Source organism: Anas platyrhynchos, chromosome 5, assembly GCF_047663525.1.
Source record: "Anas platyrhynchos isolate ZD024472 breed Pekin duck chromosome 5, IASCAAS_PekinDuck_T2T, whole genome shotgun sequence".
Taxonomy (NCBI): Eukaryota; Metazoa; Chordata; class Aves; order Anseriformes; family Anatidae; genus Anas; species Anas platyrhynchos.
Window position 1 is genome coordinate 48,399,198 of NC_092591.1, and position 13,197 is coordinate 48,412,394.

Consider the following 13,197-nt stretch of genomic DNA (forward strand, 5'->3'; position numbering starts at 1 on the left):
GGATATTAAGATGTTGTCACCAAGGAACTACAGCAATACTGCAAGTCTCTTTTCCAGACAAAGGAGTTCCTTATCTCAAGAGACTCCCTTTCTTACTCTTCAGCCAGATTTTCTTTCTGTCTGCGAGCATTACTTTATCAGCAGCTAACAGCCTACATCTAGGATCATACCAGTACTTACAATGCAAACAGAAAAAAATGAAAGGATCACATTTCTATTCTAATTTTGTGTTGTACTTCTCTGGTTTTTATCTAAGCTTTTGTTTCTGCAGTACTAATCAGAGCACTTGTCTATAAATTGCCCTTCTGTCTTCTGGGGCAAGTACTTAGCAAAAATCACCATTCTTTCTATTGCATTTTAAACATACTTTGGTTCTTAAAAATAAATATATCTTGGCATTGCCTTTTCTCATGGTCTTTTGTTCACTGCACTTAACTGTATCCTGCTCTTGGATGACAGAATCTTAGCAAAATATATTTGTGATTTTTGTAAAAGTGCCATGCACAACTCCTCTATGTGTGTACACTTCCTCTCAATCAGAAGCCTACTATTCACTTTGAAGTCTTAAATGAGACCAGGGCATTGCAAAGATTTTGTCCTGGAAAATAAAAGGCAAAATTTAATCTACAGGATTTTACAGTCAGGAATATAACTCTTTCTTGTATTTCTTCTTAAACATTGACCAACAAACATTATTATAACATGGAAACTAAATTGTTTTTCTAAGTTATCTGAGAGAGAAAACATTTAGAATGGAAATAGCAGCTGAAATTATTTTTTTATTTCCTTTAGGTATATTTTATCTTTAGATAACTATTTATTTCTTTAGATATTTTTTATCTTGCATCTTTCTGAAGCACATAGACATACTAAAACTTAGGCTAAGAAAAGGTAAAGTTTATTTACACCCAGTGAGGAGAATGTAGCAACAGACAGCATTATGCCAACAATTCACTGATGATACTCATCACCATGAGTTTTCTGAATTTACTCAACAAGTTTCTTTTTTTTTTTTTCTTTAAGAGAAACAACTGTGTATGCTTTTAAATTATATGTAGCTAGGAAACCATATTTTGTTTGTGTCTCAGACTAGCTTCAGAGTGCATGTCAGTCCATACCTTTGACCTGCTAAAATAAATATTTATCTGCATCTAAGTTTTCACAACTGATAAAAAAAAATTCAAATTGCTGTCTTGAACTATTTTTCAAAGTAATGTCAGATAATCCACCCTCCTCTGGTGCCTATTTCCCTCTCCTGCATAGAAAGGTAGCACAGGTAGAAACATTAATATCATAGACATTTATCATTAGGTGAGTGAATTGTACCCACCACGTCTTTACTGTCTACATGCAGTCAAGTAAACTACATGAATACTACAGAAGCCTCATGGGTGGGATTAATTGTTTTTAAGTGCCTTATAATTGTCACCAGCTCATTACTGCAAATTCAGGGGTACTTGTTAACTCCTGCTCTTCAATCAGTGCATTACTGAACAGATGACTCAGGCGGTAGTTCTCTGCACTATCAACTGTTAGGACTCCCGTCCTTTCCACTGATCATTGATCATTTTTCCAAATGAGTCTCAGAACACGACAGCCTACCACATAAGATATAAATATATGTATTTAAAGCACTCTGCTTCAGTCCACAGTGTAGCCACACAAACCATTTTGCCACTACAACAGTGCAGAGAAAACCGTGAATGGAAAATAATTGTAATTGACAAACAAAATACTGCTGCACAAATTTTGCATCCAAAAAGGATGTGATTATACAGACAATGCTGTACATGTAGGAGATATATAACTACAACTATAAAAACTTAGTAACTGAGAAAGTAGTAATTTTTTTTGCCTTTCACATAGTCATGTATAAGCATATCTGCGTGAATTTTAATTTAAAACTTTACAGAAATGTTGGGTTGTTCTTGTGTCAAGGCACTTTGCAGCTGGTAATTTGTTAAGTGCAGATGTGCTGGAAATGTAAAACGCCTTCCTTTCCCTTCCATCCTACAAATGTTCCTTGGCCAAGACTTATAACACAGAATCATTCTTAAGCACATCCTTTCCACTGCCACAGTCTTCTAATCCCTATCTGTTTCTTGATGTTGTTCTTATCTGACTGGTTTTCCTCAGTCAATTTTTGGTTTGACCATGCCTATCTTTCATAACATGTATGAACATTCTCAGCACACCCTGAAATACTTTCAATCATTCATAGCAATGCGGTTGCAAAGACTTCTACTCTTGTTACCTAACTTCAGCTTTCCATCTCCTGAAATATATTGTTACAAAGAAATGTATCTAACACAGTAGAAATACTTTTCTTAACTCATATGATCCAACATTTTAACTATTCAGCCAAATTTAATATTATAACTTCTGGAGGTTTCCCGTTAACCTTTACTACACAAACTAATTTTTTTAATGTAAGGAATTTTTATATAAATGAGACAAGGATACATTATATTTAATTTCCTTAAAGTACTAATTTGTCATACAGATAATTAAATTTAATTCCTTTTATTATTGCCAGGAGAGCAGCCAAAATATGTAACTATTTGAAATGTCTCTCTAGATATCATTAAACTAGTGTTGAATGTGCATAAAATATCTATAAACATGAAGACTATGGCTTCCTGTGATTTTTAATTAGTAGAAATTTAGCTACTAAAAAGTCCTGAAACAATACACTGAAGTCCTTTTCACTTGTATGTAAATCAGAATTATCTTGACCTTTAGAGCTATTTTTAGGTATTTGCAAAACTATTTCATTCTTTAAGTTGTTTACAAATTCCTCTCTTTACACAGTTGTGTAGTGTTTGATTCTTCATGAGGAGTCACAGCAGTTTCTTCAGACAACAGTAAATAACAAATGCCCCTTTGTCTAAACCCAACAATTTCCACCCCAAGACAGCTGACAATGCAGGGCCTGAATTGAGGGGTAAGAAACTCAGGGGGCATCTTCCATTTCAAATCAGTAAGCAGACACAAATTTCAAAACTCCATTCTAAATGTGACCTGTTTTTAAAAATAATGAAGCCAAGTCTAATTACCATTTAAAATTCAATATATTTTTTAAGTACAGAATTAGAAACATTTGCTTGTGTTTGTCTATTTTAACTGAAGACAAATAATCTGTCCCTGGTTTGAAAAATAAGGCTATCAATATCACTGTGATATTCTTTCACTTCAGTACATAAACACACTCTGCAATATTGATTGTCTGAGTAAGCACAGCCCTGGCATGGAGCGTTTCAAAGCCCAACCCTTAAAACCAATGCCACAGAAAATCTGCTGCAGTTCCTAACTGGTGCCTTCTGACTCTGCCCTCCAGGCAGAACATGGAGTGGCTGATACTAAGAAAGAGACAGGTAAGTTGAAAGGAGATGGTATGAATAACCCCAGTAGAATAACTTCTTTGCAAGCTCTCTGGCCACATGGCAGGCCACCTGAGATACTGGAAAGGTCTGAGGCTGCCTACCTAGAGATGATCCAGCCCAAGAAAGGTATGCCAGTTAGACAGAAAATGATCCCCTTAAGAAGAAATTAAAAGCCTTACCTCACCAGCTGTGGTTAACGGTTCGCATGGCAAGTTGAGATGCCAGAGTTTCCCTTTGATACCAATCCAGTAAAAAAATTAACAGCTTTCTGGCAAAAGAGAAACCACTTACATGGTTTTCACTACAGAATAAAACCTGCAATTGGTATGTAATATAATAACTTTTTTTTTTTTTTTTAATGAATCAAAATAACATGCTTGTTTTCACGCTACTTCTACAGTGTTCAGTTACTGTCATCAAGCAGTATATTATCAAGTAATTTTTTCGCCATCAGGCACTCACAGATCTATTAGCAAGCTGGAAAAGGCCACTTTCCTCTCACTTTTGTTGCAGGCAGGTATGAAAGCAAAAAGCAGTGACGTAATTTAAGATCAGACTATGGACTATCTACCAGGTGCTGCTATTTAGGTATCATTTTCTTGATCACCTCCAGCACTGCCATTACTATAAGGAGACACTCTTATCATCTTCCTTAAATTATTATGAATTTGAACTTAGATAATTGGGGAGTGTTTCAAAGAGTTTTCAGCCTCTGTTGTCAAGCCTTTAATCTGAACCATTAAAAATAAGAGGGGCAAAAAAACTAAATATGTCATTTAGTACCAGAGAATACAGAAGAAAAGGTGATTTATCAACACTTTCTGAATACACATAAGATATGCCTTGCTTTGTGTCAGCCATTTTCAGCAAATGGTTTTCTAAAGAAAGTTTTAGGTTATGCTAAATGAAATGAGTTAAATGAAATACCACACTTTATTTAATCCAAATACATACCCAGAATTATTTTAACAGAAGTTATATTCTGAGATAAATAATATGTATATAGGTGTATCAGCAAATCCTTATTAAGCAGTATTTCCAAAAATAAAAAGGGGGGGGGGGGAGGAGGGGAGGGAAGGAACAGGGGATGTAGAATAAAAAAATAAAAGCTCAAACCCTACTCCTACTATACTATAACATACTATAATTGAAGATATTTACAGAAAGAGCAAAGGCCAAATATATTTGATTGTAAGATCATAAGACACTAGCAAGTAACTCTAACCAAGAAAAAAAAAAGAACTATTAGTACAGGGGAGAGATGTTAATATAAATGTATAAATTCTTAATAAAATCTGAAATGATGCAAAATTCCAGAGGGAAAAAGCTATGGATTTTGCCTAATAACAATTGAGATATGCCAAATGATTGGTTAAAACACAAACCAAAAAAACATTGGTTTAAAACATTTTAAAAAAAATTGACTCTGGATTTTGATGGTTTAAAAAAAAAAAAAAGTGTTAGTCTGTGTAGTTTTTATAAAAACAATGAGGAATCCAAAAGTTACGTGTTATTTCTAGATTGTTAGTACACTGCATAACAGTGCTTCTCAAATTCTGCCACAGGCTCAAGTATCCTGTCTTTAATAACAGGGCTTAATTCCTAAGAAGTTTGGATCACTTAATAAATCATTCATTATATACTTTTATCTTTTTCATACTTCTTAAGTAATTTGTAACATTAGAAAGTTTTGGCTTTTTTATATGTTCACAAGCTTTGAAAGTTACTTCTTCACGTTAGATGGACTGAAATTTTGTGCAGAAAATGTGAAGGAAACTGTGGAAGTAAAAAGAAGGTACTATAATGGTAACTGCTTTCTTTTTGAGACACTCTTCAGAATTTGCACTTTTTATCCTTTATTGTTAGATGGACATAGAAGAAAAAAATGCAAGAATCAGAAAAGAAAAAAAAAACGTGCACTTGCATGTCTGAATTCACACATCAGCAATCCCAGATGCATTTGAAATGTTGAGTGTCCTAACATATAAGTTTAATTTTATATTGCTGTGCAATTTAATTTTAGCCTATTTCAATGCTTTAGAGAATTGTGTTGCTCCTTTTCAACTGATTAGAGTTATTCCTAAGTGGCTCTTAGCATGAATGAAAATCAGAGTGAAAGGGATGAAATGCATGTCAGCTAAGGAGATGAAACAGTAAAATATTATGAATTAAAAATTACTTATTCAGAGATAAAGATGCAGACAGGCTTAGCTCTAGATCTAGGCTTATATTTTATTTATTTTAAATAATTATTCCATGTTTTTGCTTCATGGTGTTCTCAAAAACTGGAGAAATCATGGAATCTTTATTTTACTCTTTCTTGAAACCAAACTCATACTGTTAGCAAAAGAAAATGACTGTAATTTGAGAGGGATTATCTGACCAGTGAAATCAGTTGGTAGACTCAGTCTTCCAAAGGACAGATATCCTTCTTACAAATACTACTGTTGTAGTAAGAAACTTCTGTTACATCTTGGTCAGAAGAGCAGGGACTGGAAGTCTGCAGTGTCTTTTAAGTTGGCCTTGATCAGACAGAACACACATCACCAGGTTGTGTGGGAAGCACATTACTCCACCCTATAGCTAGTGTGTAGACAAAAACAACTCTCAAGTTACCTCAGCTTCTGAATTAGTATTATTATAGAGTGATGATTCATTTAGAAGTCTTTTCCCAAACTGCTGTTTATCATTACTGAGAAACACAAATGCTTTGCTCAGCAAAGCTAAAGTGCAGAAACTTGCTGAGATTCATTCTTTAAATTTCCACTACTTGAGACAAAAACTAGAGTTGATCTGCATCCTCAGCTACAGAGAGTTGTCAGAATTGGTTGACTAGTATTGAAACAAGCTCCTAAATCACCTGGGTTTTGAGGATTGGCTTGAAACCAACTCAGATCTAGTTCTTCACACTGACTTTTTTGTTCCAGGATAGATTATTTTTTCCCACTTTTTGTTGAAATGGAATGCAGTTTATACAAAAATGCAGTGGGTAACATATTCCTGATCTTCACCATAAAACAGAACACTGTTTTTGTGGATACTCACATCCACATCATTGCATGGCTACATAGGTAAAAAGAAACAGGTAAAGGAACTATTTTATTACCGAAAAATCTTACCTACTGGAAAACTGTATTTTCAAGTTGCTGAAAACGCAGAAGCAAGCTATGCTGAACGTTTAGGTACAGACATTTGGAGGCAGAAATCCCACCTTAGATGCTAGGTAGCATCTGCTCTGAGCATCAATGACACTAGAGGTCAGCATGGGAACGTCTACATTAGCATTTTAGTCTGGGCCAGTAACGTGCTTTTTAAGAACTGCCTACTCTGCTGTAGCCCACAAGACTGAGAAGCCTTAGAGTTTGCAAACTGGATCCTTTTAGGAGGAAATTAAATGAAAGATGCCACTGGTGGTTGTCCAATCAACAGGCCTGGATTAGAAGTAGTCTGAAATAAACACCCAGGACTCCAGTGTTACAGATGCTGGGTTCATTCTTTGGATTTGTTTTCCACCTCTTGGACTACTTGCTAATGTAGATGAAGTCTCTGACTTCTATCTGTAGTAGAAGAAAAAGCACTACTTTGCCAGGTGAAAAATCCCAGTCTAGATTTTATGTAGGAACATGCAAAGAGAGCATTGTGAAGTACAACCTTAGAAAAGTAAAGACCATCTAAAGTAAAATAGACAGAAATATTGTGAATATAAAAACTGGTAGTCATTCCAGAACATTTCATCAGGTGTCTAAAAATCACCAGCTAAGAAGATGGCTACAAAAACCTAATAGTATCTATAAAGCCATTGTAAACAAAGCAAAACGCTCCATCTCATTTAGTAGAGCAGCTTCAGAAATAAGTTTAAAAAAAAAAGAAGGAAGGAAAGAAAAAAAGATGGATAGAAAATGAGAAGCTGAGCAGTAAGTATAAGTCAGAAACAAAGGATTGTACAGAACTGGAAGGAAAAGTAAAACAGGATTTAGACAAACTTGGCTATTAAACTGAATTGAACGGTAAATAAAAGACGTGTATTTGAAAAGGACAAAATTTGAGAAATAAAGTCAACTTGCTAGGAAATCAACTGGTATATGAAGCACAGAGATTTGTAATGTCACATCTTCTCCTCACTCATTGAATTAGACATGCTACAACTATGTATAATGTGTACCCTAAGGCCACAGGACAGAAAAAAGCATGGAGTTTGCTACTTAGTGAAAAATCAACCCAAAGAGGATATGAAAGATGAGCAAGGAACTCAAGGAAAGGTACACCGAGAAGGCCAAGAGATGAAAGAGAATTACTAAAGTGAGAATTACTAAAAGACACGCTGAGTCTGCCTGCATTTCAGTATCATCTGTAAAATCTAAGAGTTCTACAGGCACAACAGTAGAGAGAGAACATAGCAGGAAGGAATAATATACAGTAAAGACAGAATGTAATTAAAGATAACTTCTAGCTTGAAAACTAAATGAATACTTCAGCTACAAGCAATCAGGTTATCTATATCTGAGTGCTGAAGGACATGGAATATAAAATCACAAGTCCAATAAAAAACATATTTGTAGCAAATCTCTTAAGTCAGAGTAATACCTTATGATGGAAGAAAAACAAATGAGAATACTTATACTTAAGTAGGAGGAAAAAAAGTGTGTCTTCCATTGATGGTGGACAACTGATTTTATGGACAACTTATTCTTCTGTAAATCATTTTCCATTGGAAGGTATTAGGCAGCAATTCTTAATATTTTTAAGAATGAAAACAAATTTTAAGGATAGAGTAAATGAGTAAAAGGAAGCCTTGCTCTTCTATGGATAGAAAAATTAAAGCTATGTCATAGTGCATTCTTGGTGGATACAAACTACTGCTGCCAGAGGTTCAAGATGACTTGTGATTCTGTGAGCTGTACCCCTTAGCTAGTAAATCCTGTTAAGATGTCCGTTAACCCACAGTAGTGCCTCACATTTCCATAAATTTCAGTTAACTTGGATTTCATATGTATGAAGCTTCTCCTGCACAGAGCATCATTCTAATCCACCCAGAACACTTTGGCACACATGAAACAGTATATTTTTAAATATTTAGGAATATAAAAAAAATAAATCAAGAATGGAATGCGTTCATAACTAAATAACATAGGAAAACTGTCAATGCAGAAAGAAAAAGTATGTAACATTTGTATTGTGTTTTTGTTCTGGGAGAAAAAAATAAGATGCTGTATCAATCTCATCTGAAGGAATACTTCAATCTCACCTGAAGGAATACTTTTGACTCTAACAAAGCTACTGGTGAATGTTAAAAACTGCTTACTAAACCTACACTGTTTAAAATGAGATGGTACAAAGATTTTGTGCCTAAGAATTTTGAAAAAGCAAGCAAAGGAATTTAGCAGACCACTGATAATTATTTTCCTTGTCATTATTCGTTTTTCATTAGGTCTTGAAATACCAAGGAAACTTCATAAGACTGAAAGAAAACATGTTCTTTGCCAGTGCTATTAAAGGGTAATGAGACAGCCTGGATAATTAAAAGCCTATAAGCCTAGCATCAATCGTAGCAAAATAATGGAATAATTCCTACAAGGCTCAATTAATGAAGGATTAAAGAAGGGGTATAGAATTAATGCCAGTCAATATGACTTTTTTTTGGAAAACAGAACTTGCCAAGCTAGCATGATATCTTTGAAGAGATCACAGGAACCAGGTGCTGTTACGTGCTGCCTACTTCCACAGAAGAGTCTGGATGGCAATGAAGTTCCCTGAAAATTGAACTTGTCTTACAAGTGAGATTATACATCAGCATGACATGAAACACCTGCCCGCCAGTTTTACTGGGCATGTAGTGTTTAATTGTGGTTTGTTTTTTCCAAGAACTATTTCTCTTTCTTTCATTCATGGTGTGCAAATGACAAGCTACTATTAAACATAATTATTCAAACTTAATAGCAAAGGAAAGCTGTTTGAAGAAATGTTCCTAAATCTCATTTGTAGAAAAGAACTCTTGCTTTGGTCCTGGTCTGAAAAGAGCTGAGTTTGAAATTCATTTCCTACACATTAAGACGATCTACTTACTAAATCATTATCATAAGGAGTTCTGCTGCTTTGCAAAGTCCAAGATGCAAATTCTTGCAACTTCCACATGTTTATGATGTTTCTCAGCTGATGTTCTTTCAGCAGTCCCAGCAGACCTAATTTAATTTCTAATCATTTCACCATGCTTAACACGTTTTTTCTAAATTACTTTTGCATTTGTACTCGGAGGGAGTACAGACTGATTTTTGCTTGTAAAGCTCTCCTCTTTCATTTCCATTGTTTCCTATGCAAAAGGAATGAAACTGACTACACTGAGCAATTCAGTGATCAGCTGCTTTCAGTCTATACCGTACTTCAATAATAATATGGTGCATAGTGTGCATTTCACATATTTCACACTTATAGCCACAGCCTCTATCGCATCACACACAGTACCTCATTTATGCCCTAATTGGAGGCCAGAACACTAAATTTTTTCCAGACAGCCCAGCAAAATACAGGAATGCACTCAAAGGTATAGAAAATGTGCCCATTCAAGTTTGTTTAATTATATTTTCTTCTTTTTTGGAGAAGAAGAATATTGTATTTAAGGACTTTAACTAGTGTTAACATTAAACAAGAAACAAATACAAGAACAATCAGAAAGACAATAGTATGCAGTAAGTATAAATTTGAGTTTTGCCAGACACATGGCATAAGTTTTCGTAATTTCATGTCAGAAAATTTGTAAGATGTTTCTGTTGATATTCTTTCAGCACTTCCAGATTTGGTAATCCTTTTGCTATTCTCACAACATTTTTCTTCTGAATTTGCATTTTACTTTGTCTGATCAAAGCAATATTTGCTTGCAAACAACCTTGTCACATATTAAAACAATCATGATATATTGAATTTACTTCCTATACTGTTTCTTGAGAAGAGCTTAAAGGATTTGTGACAAACAGGTTTGATTACCTTCTTTTTTCAAAACCACTGTATATGACTAAAGGTGATGCAAAACTTCTTTCATATTTCAGAACTTCACTTAATGCCCCTTCCCAGATATTTTTTTCATATTTGGACACAGATGCACAACTCAAATTTAATTCAGAGCTGCTATGAATCAAGAAACATGTTTATGATAACTTATATAGATGTCTTTCTGAAGTCTTTCAGTTAAGTGGCCACAAGATGTTATTGAAGGATCTTCAGAACAGTTGTGTGGCTCTTCCATAACTCATGTCCCACACAGACTGAATTTATTCATTTTCCATAGTGTTTCCAAAAAACTGAAATTACACTGGAAATTCAACTTGTTATTCCTTTCTAGTACTTCATTGCTCCTAGATTTTCCATTTCCAACCTCAAGCTTCCTTTTGTTTAATATTCTTCTATGATTTTAAATTGTTTGTTGTTTGTTTGTTTTTCTTCAGCCCTTTCAGGAGCTACACAACTACCACAACTATTCTCACTATTTTAGAGGCTAAATCTGTTCTCTCAAACATTAAGCTTGGTTTTGCTGCTTCCTTTTTTTTTTTTTTTTTTTAATTTCTCAGAAGAGAAATGGAAGTATAACCTTTCTATACAGTGCATAGTTATCTAGAGCAGTGTTCCCGATGCCTCATTCCCTCATTCTTTTAAAGCTTTCTTATTGTAGAATCTACTTTTTAATGTTCATCTTACCTCAGCTTCCATTGTAAGCAAGGAAATTAAAATTATTATCAAATCTTACAAACATTTTCAAATCCTTACTACCCTGGAATTACATCGTCCAGTGAATTCTATTTCATTATATCTTGTTTACACATACATGTATACCCCTATTTAGTGCACATGCAAGAAGTTAAAAAAAGTATGCCTGTGTAGTTTATAATGGCATATATAAAATAATAATGTTCATGAATCAACAATACTATGTATAAATTTTAGTGTATTTTCTGTGTATTGCCAGGAAGTTCTTAATACATCAGAGATCCAAAACACATCAATAGTTAAGTTAAAACTGCACACACTCATGGAGAACATTAATTATATTCTTGGAGCTCATTTATAATGAGCTTTTAATTGGCGAGTATGCCCTCATATCTTAATTCTTAAAAGGAGAGAAATTACGAGATGTTAGGTAATTCTTAAAATAACATGCTTCAGTTTACATATTTTCTTTCTTTTACTATATACCAACAGTAAAGACTGTTTGCCTAAAGTCAGTCTTCCTTTACTTATGGCAGTTGAACCATATGATGATAACAGAGAATTCTATTTCATTTTTAATCAGTAAGGTTGTAGTGGGACGTGCCCTAATGGATGCTGCTTCTAAAATTTAGCAAAAAGGTCAACAGAGGGTACTCCCATGAAAAAGAGATTAATACATTCTATGTCTACCTTTGGGAGACGACTGACCAATTTTCCTTCTATTATTTATCTAATTAGTCATTCTCCAATACTGTAAGAAAATAAAACACAGCATTATGTTTTACAAAATGTCTGAATACATTGCTATGTTAGAGCTTTTGCAGCACTTCACAGCATAGTCCTTCATTAGAAAGACTGTTTGCTTGGACAGCATCCAGTAAAATCTAATCAATATACCCATCTTTGTTTTTTAATTCAGCAGCTCAGCTTTATTTAATTCTCCAATTTCTAATATTGCATAAAAGCACTGCTGTATAACACATTACCATCTAGGCTGCTTCTCTGCTTGTCCAGATACATCACATTTGTCATTGTTAGAATTCAACAAGAACTTGATCTGATTACCTGGTTTGCTTTCATTTGGTTTACACTGAACTTCTTCAACACATTCTGCAGGAAACCATCCAACATGTCCCCGGGTGCTGCCTTCCCAGAATCCACCTTCACCAATGCTTAAAACTAATCACAGAGACACAAAGGAAGCATTAGACTTTTTTCTCTTCTAACATAAATACCAAGATTATTTACATAACACATTCAATAATAATTGACTATCATGTTTGTAAGAGCAAACATTGTACAATAATTCAAATTCCAGTGCCTCAAAAGGGGGCACAGAGTAACCTTAAATTGAGAGTCTTCCTGATCAGTCTTTGCAACCCCTTCCCGAAACCATTTGTGTCAAAAATTTTTGGGGCCCTGACATATTTTTTTTCAATTTTCACTTTTTGCATTCCTGCTTTTATCAGGGATAAATGTATGGCCACATTAATACCAAAATTCTGCTTGCCTGTTCAAATTAACCTGAAGTGCTGAACGTCTTGTAACACTGGACCCACATTGAAATTGGGAATTGGGTTTTTGTTTATATGCATATAAAGAGATGCATATGCATATATATGAGAGAGAGCTCTCATATGTTTCATACTTCCTAAGCAAAGATACCACTTCATTTAGTGGGTAGCTCCAGAGATTTGTAATGTAGGTCAAGTAATATGATTTAATGGTTTGAGTATACAACATATACTTGAATATCCTATAGGTGTGATACACAATATACAGTCTTTTGAAACATTTCTGTGACTTTTCTCAGTAGAAGATAATGACAATAGGGAGCAGAATGATTTGCCAAAGAAAGAAAAAGCTTTTTACTCTAGTACCAGTTACCTTGATAGTAGTCTTAGGACATAACAAACATTGTAACAAAAGACTGCAGAATAAAAATGTATGTTTCTATTCGTCAGCAACTGGAGCTGAAGTTCTTACCAATCATTGTATTTTAGATTGAAAGAGTGTAAATGTTCTATTAAAAAACACTATATATTATTTTGTTAGAATAAATATGATATTATAGACCAATAAAAATACAGGTAGCTCTTCTAAATAGGTTGATTGGGAA

The 13,197-nt window shown here is 34.2% G+C and overlaps 1 protein-coding gene across 2 annotated transcripts in view; it reads right to left on the reverse strand.

The window, feature by feature from the left end:
• The window catches only part of SHANK2 (SH3 and multiple ankyrin repeat domains 2), a 351,046-nt gene that overhangs the window by 193,771 nt on the left and 144,078 nt on the right, over positions 1 to 13,197 (reverse strand). For both annotated transcript variants that reach the window (XM_072038992.1, XM_072038993.1), the window contains exon 15: positions 12,144 to 12,257. In XM_072038992.1, coding sequence (XP_071895093.1) covers positions 12,144 to 12,257 — 114 coding nt within the window. The remainder of the gene's footprint in view (positions 1 to 12,143; positions 12,258 to 13,197) is intronic.